The sequence below is a fragment of the Falco naumanni genome, chromosome 7, assembly GCF_017639655.2.
Source record: "Falco naumanni isolate bFalNau1 chromosome 7, bFalNau1.pat, whole genome shotgun sequence".
NCBI lineage: Eukaryota > Metazoa > Chordata > Aves > Falconiformes > Falconidae > Falco > Falco naumanni.
In genome coordinates, this window is record NC_054060.1 from 9,538,216 (window position 1) to 9,556,692 (window position 18,477).

General features: G+C 39.9%; 1 protein-coding gene across 3 annotated transcripts in view; it reads right to left on the reverse strand.

The window, feature by feature from the left end:
- MCTP2 (multiple C2 and transmembrane domain containing 2) overlaps window positions 1-18,477 on the reverse strand; it is a 109,838-nt gene that overhangs the window by 51,131 nt on the left and 40,230 nt on the right. For all 3 annotated transcript variants that reach the window (XM_040602078.1, XM_040602077.1, XM_040602079.1), the window contains 4 exons: window positions 14,583-14,769; window positions 13,566-13,659; window positions 9,693-9,795; window positions 7,130-7,232 (listed from right to left, as the gene is read on the reverse strand). In XM_040602078.1, the coding sequence (XP_040458012.1) occupies window positions 7,130-7,232; window positions 9,693-9,795; window positions 13,566-13,659; window positions 14,583-14,769 (487 nt within the window). The remainder of the gene's footprint in view (window positions 1-7,129; window positions 7,233-9,692; window positions 9,796-13,565; window positions 13,660-14,582; window positions 14,770-18,477) is intronic.

Consider the following 18,477-nt stretch of genomic DNA (forward strand, 5'->3'; position numbering starts at 1 on the left):
AACTAGTGGGATGTTCTCTTTATACTCCTGGGGATATACGACTTTCTTCTATCTTTCAAGATCATAACCAACAAGGAAAAAGAAAAGTCACACACTGCTAAATTGAGAGAAAAAGGAAAAGAAATGCTGTCACTACTGAGAAGGTCCCAGTCTGATACAGTGTTATTCGGCACTCAAAAAATGCTCCTGGCTTTGGGGAAAAGACTTTGCATTTTAAGAGCTGGAGCGGAATCAAACATTTTGGGTGTGTCTGCAGGTGTGTTCGCACAGTTAAGTTTCAAATCAGCAACAAATAACTTCCACCTCTGACTGTCTTTGGAAATAGGGGTTGTTTGTTGCTTGGAAAACCTTTTAAAACTGTGTCTTTATTGCTGTTGCTGCTATTCTGAAATGGAGCAGGGCAGAAAGAAATGCAGTGCAAACACAGTCGCACAGTTGGCTTCATTTGGCATCTTTAATTCTAAGTGTTTGACTTGTCTGGTAAAAGATGTGCAATTATAACTCAGCCTAAGACTAAACATTCATACAGATCTCCTAGCTTTTGACCTTCAGAGATAAAAAAAAAGCACGAGACAAGAACAACCGGCTATGAAATGGCATGACTCCATTGCATTTTCATTTGGATAAAAGGAAAAAAAAAACTGAAAAAAATGTCAAACAAAAGTCTCTCTTACAGTTTTGGCAATGTGCTAAGCCAGTGCGGTTCAACAAAAGGTACAGGGTAATTCTAACACCCATGACTGCATGGAGATTAGATCGCTTGCATGTCTCAACCGTGCCCAGAAGAAAACATGCAAAATAGCTTTTAATGCTCTACATTTTCACTGCATGCTGTTCTTGGGCCAGAGTTCAGATTCTGTTCAACATCTCCCTCATCTCAAGAGACAGCCAGTCATATTAATTTCATTTTGGATCTCTTTCTTTCTCCTCCCTGGGTACTTTTTCCCCAGTCTCTGCTGTTCGCGAAGACTGCTTAAATACCCTCTCCAGCTGTGGAAAAGGTGAGCGGCTAGGGCCGGGGTCCTAGCAGGAGCCCCGAAGTCAGAACAATCAGATTTCTTCTATCACCCAAACACCTTTTTTTCTACATACCTGATGATCTCACATGGATTTCGCTCTGTATATTCCTGATAGCTGTGCCTAAAATAGGTTACCTTCGCTACGTTTACAACAAGATGAATGTTTACATCTACTTATGAGAAAAGGATATTCAAATTAAATGTGAAAATATCTGCAGGTGAGGTCCTTAAAGAGACATAACCAATATTATTCCTTTATTGATGATGTGTTCTATCCTGAATACTAATGCCTGCGTTTTCTGAAAGCTTCTTAACAGCAAACAACACACTGGCGTTCAATCACCAACCAAGACCACCCATAACCATGTGAATAACATGAGGACAGTAGTGCCTGCCCCACTGACATGCTTCATTTTGCGAGGCATCCATCAGGGGAAAAAAAAAAAAAAAAAGTCAGGATTTGCATCCCATGGGAATTTCTGATATTTGGGGTATTTCCCTGTTCTGAATCAACACGGAAAGACAAAATATCAATATTGTCACAGAAACAAATTGTATATTCGGTATCACAGCCCCTTCTCCATATAGGACCACACAAAGGAAATTATCAGTTGGAAAAAAAGCCAAAATCCTTTGTGCATTGGGTATTCTGACCTACAGACGCACTTCAGACAAAGCACTGCCAGGAGCTGCCTCTAACTGAAGGAAATGTTCGGGTACACGAGACCACTGTACAGTCAAGGCCCAAAGTGCACCAGGTTCCTTTCAAATGAATGAATGTATTTGCTAAACTCTTCCCACAGATGTCCCCAGTAAAACAAATGTGACTAAACACAGTATTGATGTAGCCAGCCAATGCTAAATCTATTAAACAACAACCTTCTGACCGCTTGGGAATTTTAATGAAATAGCAAAAGCCGAGATTGATATGACACCAAACACGGAGAAGACAGGACCCTTACGCAGCAAAGCATGTTTTTTCATTGCTCGTCTCAAAGAAATATGGTTTAGTGCCTTTTTTTTTTTTACATTGATTTTAAGAAAACTTCACGCTGTATCCAGCTTTGATGCAGATTCAATGTCATTTATTGATGACCTGACAGAAGAACGCTAGGTTAAACCTCTGTACATCAACACCCGTGACGTGTAGAAAGGGTAATGGCTACTCTCCAAGGGTAATTCATCTAAAGCATTTGGGACCTCTGATATTCCTGCTTGAGCTCATTGCTGATGCACAGTGTCATACCATTTGCCCTGAATAACATAAAGCTGTCTTGTACCCTTATCAAAGGACATATTTCCCCAGGAAAAGAGGAAAGCAAGCCACATATTTGATCCACCTGGAGATGAATAAAGAGTTCTTCTTTCTTCCCAAGTCTTGCAATATACGTCGATTTGATTTTGTACAAAATGCCCATTCATTCATCCCAAAACTCTTTGCCCCAAACATTTCACTAGTAACAGCCTTCTGGGAGACCCAAAGTAGAACAGAGATTTGGGCTCTTGGCAGAGGATTGATACCCAAAGACCAAACAGATATTGAGCTGATGGACTGAAAGAAAGCAAGCAGCCCCATGAGGGCTTCCAGGCAGTCTGAGGGGCAGATGAAAACCCTGGCAGCACAAGGATCCTAGGTGGTACTCGAGGAAAACATTCCTGTTGATACCATTTCAGTGAGTAGTGCACAGCTGGGGAAGAATGTAATTTCAGAAACAAGGTACCGTTTTTTTCTGGAAGAGATGTGGCAGTTTTTCCCCCATTCCAAAATTTCTAGTTCATGACAGGGATAAAAGGCAGAACAGACGATACACTTCACAGCTGCCTCTGTCACATAAATGCTGCATTTTCACTTTTCTCAAACTCTAAAGCTTTCTCCTGGAAAAGGCTGTGCACTTATTGTCAAGTGCTAAGTAACTGCAATCGTTGGGTGTCTGCTCTCTGAATCCAGGCCGTGGTTTAGATAATTAAGCTTGCGAAAGGCATACTATTTGTTTTCAGTGTATCATTGGCTACCGACCTTGCTCGGCACTTGAAAATATTTCATAGACCTCTTCCTGTCTGCTGAAAAAAGGGTGCAGCTGAAGACTACTCAGCTGATAATCCAGCAGATAAAAACCATTCCATTCTGTGATACAACTCTTCACTCAAAGGTCTTTCTACATGAGGATATTTGATATACTCTGCTTTCAGATTCATTGAAGCACACTACACGCTCCCATGTCTCTAATAACTTACAGCCTTCCAGGAGACAGGAGTCTCTTGAAGCAAAACAAAAAAGACAGACCCTCACAAAGAGAAACATGGTGCTTTTACTAAGATCTAGGGCACAAAGGAACACAGAGATGGAAAGGACTACTTTGATAATTAGTTCAAGTCCCCCCAAAACCTACAAAACTTCTAAACCTATCAAACTTCCTTCCTGAATCAACGAAGTTTTTGCCCTACTTCTCCGGTCCCCAGGATCCTCTTCAATTTCTAGCACAAAAGCCTGCTCTGCCCAGTGGTGTAAATGGTCTTCTCTTTCACTCCCCAGGCTCTAGAAAGCAGTCCAAAAGGTTAGGCAAGCCAGACCTCGAGGTCACCTCTGGCGAGAGAGCAATCCATGTTCCTGAATATCCTGGTAGTGCTAATCAGTGTCTTTTCCAGTTTAAATCCTGTTCTCTGTGAATGTGGCTGACCACAGCTGTATTTGAGATGAGGTCTCTCATACACGCTTTAGAAGAGGACAGGAGTTTGACCAAAAGAAAGGCGGGAGGAAAAAAAAGTACAGTAAGTTGATTGACATGGAAAAGCTAAAGGTAAAATGCAAGTAAATAACATCTCTTCCTCTGTCCCCCAAATTCAGTGTACTGCTACCAAAATCACCGTCTCTACAGGGCATTATTAATAGAGCTGTATGAGAAACAAAGCCAAACGGGTATTTGCCCAATACTGCTTTATCACATCTATCAGAAGAACGTGAGCTCTGCAGCTTTATTCATCATCTGACACCTCAAAACACTTTTCGTGCTGCCCAATTTTTTGTTTCTTATTTGGTGCCTGCAGTAAGCCTAGATCACAGTCAAGGATGCATGGAAAGCAGAATTAATTTCACTGTCTGAATTTTTGTGCAGTAAGGCCATTTGTGTGTTAACATGACGATGAAGGTGTACGCATGTTTGCAAAATGCCAGTGTAAGACTCCTGGACACATTTAAACCAAAATTCATCGTCAGATTTCAGATTTCATACGAACATTTCATATCCTCCCAACATATACTTTATTCAAGGCAATTTTTCATTAAGAAAAGCGTCTAGTCATCCATGAACAATTCCTAAACTAAACTTACTTCATGTGCTGACAGCTTAAAAGTCAAACTTGTGCATTTTTAACAGGAAAATAAAAATGGCAAATGCACTTGTATTTTTAAAAGATAATTTAATGCAAGCAAATATTAGTCCTGATTACCTAGAGAAATTAAACCTATATGATCTGTGAGGCTCACTAGTGTTATCTTTCAGTATATTTATCTAAATGGTTGAAAGGATACATTCAAATTTATAGTCAAAATGAAAACATACATCAACATTCCCATTTCAAGAAAGAGAGCTTAGAAAATTGCAGTGTTCTGTCTGAGCAGACTAAGTTAATAGGTGCAAAATGTTTTTTAATCAGAAGCAGAGACGAATATATTTACACTAGATTTGACTGAAATAGGAGGCAGAGAAGTTTGGACGGGAAGGAAGAAGATCAGTTGGCAAGGGAAAGCATAAACAATTTTTATTTTATTTTTTTTGTCTCAAACCTTGGACAAAAAACCTACACTGAATAGTTTGGACATTACCACACACATGCACTCCCCTCCTCTGCCTTGTTACATGCTTCCTAAGGGATACTTGACAAACGTCTATAAAATCAACAGAAAATCCAAATCTAACATCTTCTCACTGTGAGCCCACACAGCCTGCTGCCGATCATGCAGACCATTTGGCAAGCGCTGGATCTGCAGGAGAGCAGCTGCTCCAGCCACTCTCTTCCAGTAACATCAGAGATACGAGGACTTGGGGAAAAATTAACAAAGTGATCAAAAATGGAATAAAAGATGTTAAGAGGTTTTTCCTTCCCTGTAAACATCAAATCATCCTCCATGCCCAACTGACTCTAATACTGTTCTAAACCCAGAGATATTGACAACTCCAGCCACTACAATAGACAAACAACCTAAAACATCCCCAGCCTCAAAAAAAACTTGCAGTCCGGGCCACAGAGGGAGGAGGATTGCAAAGCACACAACAGTGTGTGGGGCACCAAGAGCTCAGTATTTACTTCTCAGCTTCTATAGCTTAGGCTCTTTATATCCACAAATTGCACGTTACGCTGTACATAGGGAATATATAACTTGGAAAGAGCGCACAGTGGATGAAACCCAACACACTTTCATGAAGAGATTCAGAAGCCACACTGCTTTTAATTCGCATGCACAAGAAATACACTTATTTAGACAAAATAATAACAAAAATGGAGCACATCGGCCTATTTATTTACCACTATAAAGCATTCCTTAGGTTGGGATCATATCCTCTACACCAGTTCAAGAGTTTTCTGGGCAGTTCATTATTTATTTGGAAACATCAAATATTTGCAGTTCCCCTCTCTGATCCTGACTTGTCCCTTACCTAAAGTACGCCAACTCTGTGGGGCTTACATGACCCACTTTGATGAGGTTTTTTCCCCTCTAGAAACCTCCCACTTCTCCAGTCTCCACCAGGACAGAGCCCCACTAACCCGCTGCTGCAATACTGCCTTTCCTGCAGCAGCCCACCTCTTAAAGACAGGCTCTTGCCTTAAACTGTGAAAGATGCGTGCCAGCCTTTCTGCAGAGGTGAATATGCTTTCACAGGCATGTTTCAAAACAATACTGCAATTTTGTACTCTATAATTTCAATCAGGATGTGCCGTCTGCCTATTCGAGAGTGCTATTACCCACAGCATCACACTGTGCATTACCAAAAGCATCTCACTACTGCACGTATCACTTGAATCATGTTATTTATTGCAAGCATGAGTGTTTGTACAGGGCTCAATGCAGTACTCACTGCATAAATACCTGTCACACCCTCTCCTCTGCGTAGAGAATGTACTGCAAAGCATCAGTGTCTCAAAACTCAAGGAAGCCTCCATGCTTCCAGTTAAACATGTTTACATGACTCGACTGACAGGAGCACAAGAGTCCCATGATGTTTCAAGCTTCATCTACTCACTGATTTAATAAAAGTCACAGCCTAGAAAATTCTTCCCAAAGGGTACTGCAAAAGTTACCAGAATGTTCTGTGATACTGCACATATACATGGAGCTGTTTACATCCACTTGATGTGGTTCGCTCACTCTATTACCACCAGCCTTGTTCCACAATTAAATCAGTCTTACCAAACACAAAACTGCTTTCCCCCCCATTTCTCTATTAATGTCTTTTAATGACCCTTTTATGTCCCACTCTCTTTAGCTTGGCCTTTTTTCACCATTTCTGAAAAAGCTTCAACTCTCCTTAATCTCCAGAACAACCGCTTTCCCCTGAGCTCGCTTTGTTTCCAGTTTTGATTTTATACTCCCATGGTAGGGCTCACTCTTCACACATTTGTTTACCGAACAAAAGCCACCAGTCTTTAAAAGCACTCTGGAGTAGAAAACACCCCTTTTAGGTAATTTTATTCAGCTATGCCAGCAACAACAGCTATCTCTAGTCAATCCTACTGTGATGTGCAATTACGTTCTTGGAGTAAAAAGAAGCAAGACAGAATAAAGGCATGCTTAAAACGTTACCTTCAGAAGATGATGTGGAAACACACAGAACAACTCAATTATGTTTTCAGACCTGCGTGGCATATAGTACTGATGAAGTACAGACACTTCTGCAATTTTCCTTCCAATCAACCAAATTTGTACTCAAATGGGTTGGCAATGCTTGTTACACTAAGGAGAACTATAAACACTGCCAACTAAGGCATATATAGATCACAAAACCTGTTTATCTCTAAATCTGTGTTGCTTTGTGCTATGGGGAAAAGAAATGCAATTCATTCCCAGCAAAACCATCAATATTTGAATGATATACATGGCAAAGGTAACTTACAGACAGCAAAGGGATGGCAACTTTTCCAAGAAAATCAGGGGGTTTATCTCCATCTTCATCAAACACTGTCACTTCCAGAACATCATGAATATCTCTAATAGGGCTGGAACAAAAAAGTGCAGACACATAAAGAAAAAAATAATAATATTCGATACACATGCACACAGTCTCCTCCACAAAGATCTGAGAACACTGTTTTACTAATTAAGTTTGTATTACCTTGGAGTATAAAACTAGCATTTAATTAAATTCCCCCCAAAATGAATCAAATGATGGGTATTCCCCAAGCTTTCCCCTCATGTTTCAGTCCCAGAACTAGGTGAAGAAAAGAACTACCAGACGGTGACATTTTCTGTGCATTGATGATGCTAACCATGTAAAACTCAGCTCTCCAACAGGACAAGCTGGTGACTGGGACAGGTCAAGGGCTGAATTCAAAGCCAGGCTTCGGGACATTAAAGAAATAATCCAGGAAACAAAAACTTACATAACTTCATTTGACTTGACCAGTTATTGAACGATTCTCTCCCTTTTAAGGTGCTAACAAATCAAATTACTTAAAAAAACCCCAATCACAGAAGAAAAAAAACAACAAACCATCCCTATCAACCCTCATTAAAGGCCAAATGTACAATATTTTTGTTCTATTCAGTGCCAATGCTCTTCTGACGTGGCAGCAGGCATGCGATCCTAAGTATTTATCATATCATTAATAAATGAGAGTCTCATTGGAGAAAAGTCTTATCTGTGTGACTGCAAAAGCATGGGTAAGTGGAGACAACTTACAGGTTGCATTCATTATCTCCTATTTTTCTTATTCCACACGCAAGAATTAAAGAAAGAGGTATGTGGTACAGTATGTGTGTGTTATTTAACCAAGTGTAGCCATTCTGCCTAAAAGAAGGTTGTTTCAGAGCAGTCCTGCTCCCGGAACCTCCGCCTGCAAAACAGTGGACTTGCTCCTCATGGAGCAGAGTCTGAACCTAGAAGCCACCTCCCTGGCTGTCTCTCCAGCTAGCTGCCATAGCATGTTCTCTGATGTGATCTAGTGGCAGCCAAACCACCACTAAACGCACTGTTTTCAAGACATTATGGCTTTAAAATACATGGAAACCTGCCACTTCTGCAACCAGACTTCCATATTCCTCTCCAAGCCATTATAATTTTCCATGTGATAGAGCTACCAGTGCTATAAACCAGTAAAACCCTACGGTGACACACACAGAGAAGTGTCTTGCAGAAAATCTGACTATGATGGGAAGGGGTTTCACCACTCTTAGTACCAAGTGGTGGTTTTGAACACTCCAGCTGAAATGGATTCATCCACTCAAAACAATCCACTCTGCTCCAAAATTAATCTAAATCTTCAATAGCTTTTAAGGTGCTTAATATTTTTCTTTTAAATGGCCAAAAATCTAGAGGAGAAGTGGGAGCCTGACTAGCTCTGCAGGTTTGGTGCTTAGATTACTCATGCAACACAAGAAAGTTAGAGATAGTTTGTAGCTGGTATTTCTGAGACCCATGGGAACTATAGACACAAAGCTTCATTTTAAATAAAATAACTTCAGATTCTTATTAGATTTATTTTGTTGGCTGAACATCCGACAAGACTCATCTGCTGGCACAATCTCAGAATAAACAGTGATGAGTGGGAGCTTCCTGAGAACAGACAAAGAGAAGGACTCCAAGAGACATGCATTCAGCTGCACCCACGAATCAAACAGAAATCCAGCAAGGTACTTCTGTCAAAGAGATCAAGATACTTTTTACTGTGTTTTCCTCCAACCCAGTGTTTATGAATCTTGCTTTTGCAAGAAGTCTGTCATTCTTAAATTGCTCTCCCACTGGACAGGTGCTAGTGTCATAAATGCTCCAACTGCCAGCCCTCACGGTTGCCTTCCTTACCACCGGCTGCTACAGTCCTAGAAACATGTATCTCACTAGGTTATCCACAAAAATCTTTGTCAGCCTAAAAGCAAGACTGAAAAATTACGCTGCCTAAAGTTAGCAATACCTAAATTATCACTTTAGTTATTAATAAAGTCACCAAAAAAGAGAATACTTTGATTTCCATAAAAATTTAAGCTTTTAATTTGGGGTAAGCTATGTTTGACTAGTTTAAATTCAGAAGATATACCAGGAACAACATGAGCTCTCATTTTCTGCTTACTTACACATTAAACAAGGATTCTGCTATGGTTCAATGAAACATATTTTATTTTAAATTATGGAAAATGTAGGCGTGAGTATTTGGTCTCTACTTTCTGTTACATTATCTCTTGGATCCAGCTATGACTCCATTATGTCTAGTCATGATTCTTCCTATAAATATCACAGTAATTTTTCTTTTAATGACTTCTATTAATAAACTCCATGCAAGAACTAGTAAAAGGCAAGAGGCTTTAATTGAGTTATATTTGATATTTCTCCAACATCCTCTCTGACTATGAAAAACTGACATATCTTAAACTTGACCTTTGCATTTTCCCAAAGTCGATAGCTTATATAGTGAAGCTGCTAACTATTTGGTGTTGCAGCATGTTTTCAAAAGCAATCCACTTACAATGTGAAAACTTTGTTCCACTCTGGATTGAGGTTCTTGTAAACAGTGTGCGTTTGAAGCATGTCATTTCCCAGCTCTAATACACAGAAAGGATCACTTTTACCTAGGGAAAAACCAGATAGATTAAAAAAAAGAGAAAAAAAAAGAAGAAAAAGAAAGAAACAAACAAAAAAATGAAGTGGACCAGTTACTGTATTTAGTATGCACACTGTTTCTTTGCAGGAGGGATGAAGAAGTGATAGGTCAAGTAAAATTAGACCCATTAAGACAACTGCAAATTGCCTCATTCTGTTGGAGTGACTTGCTAAACAAAAAACATCTCCTATGCATCCTCAGTTCTGCAAACTCTGAACACTTACCTTACAACTCACTCAGGTGGCTTCACTCTAATGCCGGAAGCCTGAGACTTACAGTGAATTATCTCTAAGTCTTTATAGCAAGAAAAATCTGCTTATTTTGACAATTACTCAGACAACATTACAAAAGCAGTACTATCATTCTGACCCAGGTAAGCATCAGTGCTGCAGTTGCAGTGCTCTATGATATCTTCTGTTTAGAGTCTGTGGTCCTCTCCTGCTGATTACAGGACTAAGTACCCACACCATGAGAAGAGAAGGCACTGTCTTTATCAGCTGCATTTCTTCAATTAGTTCCACATGAGCAAGTCCTGGAAGCCACGAAGACCCTACACAGTGCCACAGTTTAAACAAAACCCAGCATCAACTGGAGAATCCATGCATGAATAAGGTATCGTACTTAAAGCAAGCAAGCAAACAAACAAACAAAAAACCAAAACCAAAGAAGAAAAAAAAAAAAACACTACCAAGCATCAACAAAAAAACCCAACCTCCTCTCAAAAGAATGATGTCAATGTGGAACCTGTTATAGCAAAGATGTTTGCTAATGTTTTGGGGGTGGGTTTTTTGGATAATTCACATTACATTAATTTGTAGCTTTCACAAGCCGAGCAGTTTCCATCGTGAACAGAGTGCCCTTTATCGGCATGTCTGGCTCAGTATGTTTTAATCTCATCTGCAGTGTTCACGTATAACTCAGCCACAGACACTCCAGCCTAACTTTTATGGAGGCAATTAAATATGTCAGCAATGCAGGGATTTAGACAGCAGACAGACACGATATTTAAGCAAAAGCTGTCTTTTTCTTAATTTTTGGCATTATTAATGCAGAGCTCTTAAGGTTCTTACTCTGAGAAGTTCATAAACTAAACAGGAATCTTTTCAGTATGTCAGCAGCGGGTATTAACTAGTCAATATTGGTAAAGTTTAAAGACCATGTGTACTACTGGAATCTCTCTGCCTTCTTTTCAGCTTACGTGCCCATTCCCTGGTAAGTGTGGAAAATGCATGCAGCCCTTCAGAGAAACTGCTTGAAATGCAAACGGGTATACGCCAAAAACAATCCCACTGTATAATTTGGTATTTTGAATGCTATTTTTTGGTCAGTGAGCAAATGCAGTGTTTGAGAAGAACTCTCAATGCATACACAGAAAACATCCAACAAAGCAGAAAAAGTCATTTTCACGTCAACAAAACTATTATCTACGAATATAAAAGTATGGAAGGCTCAAACTGGGCTAGCTGTGGCTGAAGATCTACATATTTGATATAGCTGTGTGTAAACTAGCCTAAAATCTATGTCAAATGGTGAAATATGAATTTTCAAAACACTGTTCAAAACCAAAGCAGATTCTATGTTGTTTTCTGAGAGCTATTATTACAGTAGGCTAAAAACTTGCAATTAAAATCTATAATGCCAACATATAATCAACTGACAACAGAAATCACAATCACACCAAAATCCAATCTTTACTATGGAAGAAGGTATAAGGTGGCATCATACCTGACAGCACATGACTGGTCTGCAGAAGTTCACCCAGACAGGACTCATGACTGCTACTGGATGGGACAGGACAGGAGGGAACACTACCTGCTCGTACTGCTCCTCTATTAACCCTTGGAAATCTTTGTACCTCTTATTGTCTCTGCGATTTTTGCTTTATCAGATTTTTTGCTGGACTTTGAATTTACTTTTATCAATAACAATAAATCTGAGCAGTCTCCCTGGCAATGCAGGAAATATGGCACTGCTCTAGGAGGGCTCTATTATGGAAGCCCATAATTGCTGCACTAATCATTTATGAATGGCTCAGAACAGATAATTAATCTTTATGTCTCTCATTTCACGATCAGAAATTATGCTATTTTTACCTAAAATGGCTGCATCCTTTTGCAATTTGGTGGGTCTATTACAGCATAATACTAGGATATTTTCAGCACTGCCATTGAAAAACAATTTGTCATTTGCTTCATGAATCAGGCTCAAAGCCTGGGTTATTTTGAATATAATGACAGACTGAGTAACCTTTTACTTAAGCAGAATTTCATTCTGTGCTATGCACAAGGAATGTGTGTCACATACTCTGTATGAAAAGTCTTTGAATTGCAGAATCAAGAACCTGCGTGTCTCTTCCAATGTTCATTATCCACCCACATGCTCCTGTTTAAGTATTGAGGGAAAGGGGGCCAAATCCATCACGGATGCAACTGCATTAGCATCACTGAAGTTTTCCAAAGGGTAAGTAACCTTCTGGGCTCAGCTCTTTCCCTGTACGCTGTCTATATTAAAACCTCACATATTTCTAGACAGCCCTAGCCTTGCCGTTAGCCAAGGGTTCTGCTTTGCTGTGGTACACTTCCTATTAAATTTGTTAGGAAGGTGCCATTACATTCCTAATTCCATACAGATGTATACGTTATGTCAATCTAGAAATGCACTTCTGTACAAGATATGTTTCATTATTGGCAGGGTTTCTGTATGCTTTCAAATTAAGTTCTTCAGTTCTTTAAAGTACTGCTCTTTGCAGAAACCTTTTTTTCCACTGCAGTGTTAAGCAGTGAATTGAAACTGAAATAATATCTTGATTCATCTTGGGCTTTCTCCTTTGGTCCTTACATTAGGAGCAACGTTCTCTTATGTTACAGTGTCTTCATGCACACCAGTGAGTGGGGCAAGAGTGTTTTCTCTCTAGCATCTTTCCTGCCTTTATCAACAAGTTCTCTTAGAAAAATTACTGTGTCAGCAAATACACAACACACAATACTGTGGCTGTGAATTACTGGGTGCTGCAAGATAGCGAGGGGAATTAAAAGGTCTCCAGAATTCTGGAGAAGATGGTAATAAAAGTAATAATGTCCAGGCAATCGTTACAGAGAAGTACTAATTCCCTAGACCTTCCCTGGAGAAACAATATAAAGTTGTATTTTTAAAAGGTGTTAGTGTCCGTTGCTGTCAGGACCAAGCACAATTTGAGGTACAGCTCAGTGGAAAATCCATCCTTTTCTTGGAGTAAAAGCACCAAAAAGATCATCGCAAACTGAAGCCACAAACGAGCTGTAAGAGAAACCATCGCACTTGCATCCCCATCGCTAGCAAGCTTTCTTTTTCGGGTGACAGCCTGCAGCACCACCCCAACCCACACACTCAGCACCGTGTCAGACATCCCCAAAATCTTTCAGTCTTGCTCACAAGCTCACAAGGCACCTGATAAAAGGTGGAGAGGCTGCTTTGCAGGCACCATCACTTTATTTTACATATCCCTGCTGGAAAATACAACAGTACACTATGCTAAGTGTTAAGCTATTGGTCACGCCACTCAGATCTCCATCCACTGGACTTCCCACATACTTTTGGGAGTCGAAATCATTTCGTACCTCAGTTCCCTGTGTTAGGTTTCGCCGCTGAGAAACGATGGAAGATTTACTTTTCCTTGATCAACTGACAGTACTGCACAAAGTCTAAGCAGCACTCACAAAACATTACAGCATCATATGCTGCAAAAGAGAAACACAATACCTGCAAAATCTGCTGCCAAGAGGTCCACTGCCTTTAACACTTTGACTTGCAAGAAACCAATGTCCTTCACGTCCCGAAAGGAATTCTTTATACACTGCAAAGAGGAAAGCATGAAGATACATTTCGTCATTCAGTAAGAAACAGAAATTACTGAACTAGTAAAGACATATTTCATTTGTAATTCAGTAAGAAACAGAAATTATTGAACTACTAAATGACTTACATTTCTATATCCATCTTATTTCTGCTTTGTTTCAGTTCAGCAGCTGATACACCCATAAACACACATCCACTATCTCAGTCTCACTGCATCACGACCCGGAGTTTCAAGACATCACATGGTACCTGCTCCTAATTCTCCATTCACATAAGTTACATGTTAATGTTATGGTGGAGATGGGAAGGACCCTGAATGTTTATGCAAATATCATCTGTCAATTAAAACAGAAAATGGGACACAGGTAGACCTGGAGAAGCAGCATGGGTCAGGCAGGCAGCACACTCCATCAGCAGCGAGGAATCTGTCCTCAAAAACATTGGCATAGGTGGTTCAAGTTCCTCACGCCTCATTCTCGCACCCCATTTCAGAGAGATACACGTATTGCTGCTTGTCCAGCTTTTGAGGATTGATGGGTGAAAGCCATCATAAGGCTTTATCTTCCAACAGTTCAAAATCCAGAACACATCCTCCCCAAAGGAGGAAAGAAAGCAAAGAATACTACAGACTCTCCATGACATTCACTCTGCCTCATTCCCCATGATAATCTTTTAATACAATTCAAGTTTGCAAAGAAAAGTATTAATTTACAACTCAAATACACGCAGGCAAATGGCTTGGGTCTATCCGCCCTGCTCATCTCCAAGTCATTCTAAACATAATAACTATTCCGTGTAATAGTTTTCTCCGGTAGGACACATGTCATTATGACCGGACAATTCCCTCCTCCCCGCAATTTTGACTACTTTCAAAACTAGAGGAGAAAAAAACAGAAGAAAAAAAAGAATATGCCAACTCACATAGCGCTGTGAAATCTGTTGCCGTTCGCTGGGGTCTCCCAAAGGGCAGACACACAGATCAGAGATAGACACGCCTGTACACGGGGCAACAGCAATCAACATTAGCAGGGACCCTGGATGTTTTGCCAGAGGCAGCTCTAAGCAATTGGTCTGCTTCATCGGCAGGGCATGAATGTCAACTTGGCACCTAGAACAACATTGCCAAGGGTTAATACGGAAAAGGATCTGAGGTGGGGGGGGGGGGGGGGATAATAAAGCAACATTCATATTGACTTCAGTAGCAAGCAGGCACCAAAACTTATTGCTTGTTCAGGATGGAAAGAACGCAAAAAAAAAAAAAAAAAGCATCTCAAAATTAAACACGGGAAACCAATTAGCCAGTTTCTATTGCACTTACTGTCAAGTTTTGCTTTCTGGTTCACCTACTGGTAAGCAGAGGTAAAAGGTTTGGGCTGCAAGTACAGTAGGAAAACTTAACTCTGGCCTGCCTCACTTCCCCTCTAAAATCCCCCAGTGTTTTGTGATGGATTTGAAACACAGTTTTATTTCACCTGGGGGAAAAGAAAAGGAGCAAATGCAAAATTTAAAACATTAGCCTAAAATAGATTCGTTTCTTTAAAGTCACATACTCCATTTTATGCTACATTATACTGTATGCCCCAATCTCTTTTACAAGCCTTACTAGAGCACACTTTCAGTGTACTGTTATATTTCCCAAAGGGAAGGACTGTCTTAAAAGTCACCCCCACCCCCGCCCCACCCCCAACCCCCTGCACATAGTACATATCATTAACCTGATACTTCCCCCAAAAAATAAAAATTAGGAGGAAAGAAGAGAAACATTACTAAAGAGACAATAATAAAAGATGAGTATGGGCTAAAGCAGGGAGCGCTCACTAGTCAGCCAGTCACACGCGAAGGGAGCGGTTAAACGCAACAGCAAGCCTCATCACTTGGCTTGGCTAAATGCCTTCTATTTAGAAGTCCAGTAAATGGAGTGGAACTTTTTTGAACCTCCGTAGGGCTTGGCTTTTAAGAACAGGCTGAACAAAAGTTACAGATGAAAAAGGAAAAAAAAAAAAAAAAAAAAAAACAAACCAAAAATAAGGAAGGAGTAGCTTTGTTGCCACAGTGCATGGGGAGTCACATTTCTCCAAGGGATGGTGAGCGGATGATGGAGAGCGAGAGCTTTCGCTCCGCTTAATGCCTGCCGACAAGTTTTTATTTAAACTAAACTTGTTAAGGTGTTGTCTTAATAGGCTAAAATTCCACAGGGTTCCCCCAGGTGGGTTTCTTCTGGGTAAATGGTGCATGTAGTGCTCCTGATTGATCCCATTCCAGTAGTAGAGCTGGAGCGGTTTATACCCATCTGCTATAAATTGCATGCTTTCCGCTTCTTAACAGCCTATTTTCTGTGAATGCTAAAGGGGGCGAAAAAAAATAAAATCCCCAAACATTTCAGCCTGAAAACCCAAGAAGCTATGTTATGAAGTAAAAGTCATTGCTCTGATGAGTTTGTAAGTCATCCAGTAGCTCCGTGTATTAAAACACAGCTCTTTGTGTAAGCTTCTCTTGACCAGAATCCATGGGGATGACTTTGCCTTAAGTGTCCTCTTTGCTACTCACTGCACTGAACATACAACAGGTTGCAAGTTTACTCTTATTAACTGCTTTCAAGTGCTTTTAAAGAGAAAGAAAATAAACCAGGCAGAGTACCAACACTGTTCGGCGTGTAGGCTGCCTCTCAACACAGTTTCCAAGTGTGAGAGGCTGCATTTAAAGCTCATCACTACGCCTAGACTCTTCAGATAGATATGACAGGAGGAGTTACAGCAGAAGGGGAAACAAAACAACAAAAAAGGCAAGTATTTGAGAAAAAGACCTTATCACTTCCACACTGGAGGCCAACATCACCTTGGCTGCATTAACACAGCAACTTCCCAGACTGCAGCAGTTTTTACCGATACTTTAGGTATCAGTGCAAAAGGTGGAACGTACCGTTACCTTGGGGTTTATTTTTACTTTTTTTTTTTACAGATGAAGAAACTGAAGGAAGGAGAGGGGAAAACGCAGGGTCACCCAGCTGGTCTGTGGTTCAGCTGGCAACAGAGGCCACATCTCCCACATCAGCATTTCATACACCACCCACTCACAAGTCCACAACCGGGAAAAGTTGCATTGGCGTTTTTTTATGTTAAGAACTTTTCATGGGGTAAGAGACAACAGACAACTCATTCAGACAACGGTGCATCTCCCACAAATAGGTAACCTCAGAAATCTCTCATATCTCAAAGACAAAGTTAAATATCATTCTAGCTTGTTTGGGCAAATTGGAATTGTTTCTCATTTTAGAAGAATCTGATTAGCCATAGGTCAGGGGGGAAAAAAAAAAAAAAAGATTGAGTATAAGGGCGTGGGGATAGCAGGGATACACATGTGGACGGGAAAACAGCGGGAGGTGGAGTATAAGCTTTTCTTCCTCAAATCTTGTCCGATTTCCGTGCAAACTAACTTCCTTAAAACATCTGTGTTCACTCAAGGTGATGGTATGCCCCTGTATTTTCTTTTGAGGAAGTGAAAAGAAAATCCACATTTACACTTGCAAATGGCAAAAGGCTTAAGAAAAAAAAAAAAAAAGACAATCTGTTTCATTTAGGTTATACAACATAATTGATCAGACTGCAAAGAATGCAGCTTGGTAAAACAATTAGACATTCAATTTACTATATAAATTCAGCAGTTTCCACACAAATGCTTCTACACTATTAAAACGAGTCTAATGATTTCCAAACTACTTCTCCCAGCCTCCTGAAACAGAAACTCTCCCTTTCCTTCTTTCTCTGCTTTCTATCTGCAAGACCTTATTACAGATAATTATTTCACAGGAAAGTGGTAAGAGACTATCATGATGGGCACAATATAAAACTAATGGAGGCAATCCACTTCTTGCTCAAAAGTTGCCTCATCTGAATGCAAAGGGCAAAACTCTCTGATTATTTGTATTTCAGGTGATGCAAACGATCTCCCAAATTAAATCCTCAGCAAAGTAATCATACTTCAGAATAGGATAGCTCTGCTTGTTGTCATCTTTTGCTACATTACATATTAATTTCAGGTATAATCTTTCACACACCTGACTATATGTATGACCTATAGGGGATACAGTTCTGTGAGTGCACTGTGCACACAAATGTATCACTTTTTTAAAACCACAATTAATTAAATGTTTTGCTTCCTCCTCCTGATCAATATCGAGGTCTACACCTCTATATTAACCTTTAGTCCTATAGAGGATTACACCACTGCTTTAGTTTTCATTTAAAACTGTTCTTTTGACTTACAGCCCTCATCGTCAGCTGCCATTCTGCAGAGAAGTATTATTTGAGAACACTACAGAGAAAATCTGGGTTAAATTGTTTGTTTAACTTTATCAGGGAATCAAATGTTAAAATTTCAGTAAAAGGTGCTGAGCTTAGCATCTTAGCAGTAGTCAGGGGTTTGTATTTTATTACCCAATCCATAGTTCATCAGATTACGGTAAGTATCCTTAAATATAAATAAATTAAATATATATGAAAAAGTCTGCACACAACATTGCCATTTTTTCCCCCTGCAGAATTCTGGAAAGCCCTTCGAGGTCAGAATCATTATCACAGTATACAGAGTAAGATGCATCTGTGATTAATATTTGAAAAGGAATTTCAAATGCCACAGGTGTAAGGGAGACAATTAATAAGGCCTTATTCAGACTTACTCTACAGATAAATTTTGGTTGTCTGATTCTTCCTGTATCTTGGTGAAATTTAAATTAAAGGTTTGGACGCAGCCATAGTAGATTTTACTGCTCCATCGCAACAGCACGGACTTTAAAATAAGGATTGTTTCTTGTTGCAAA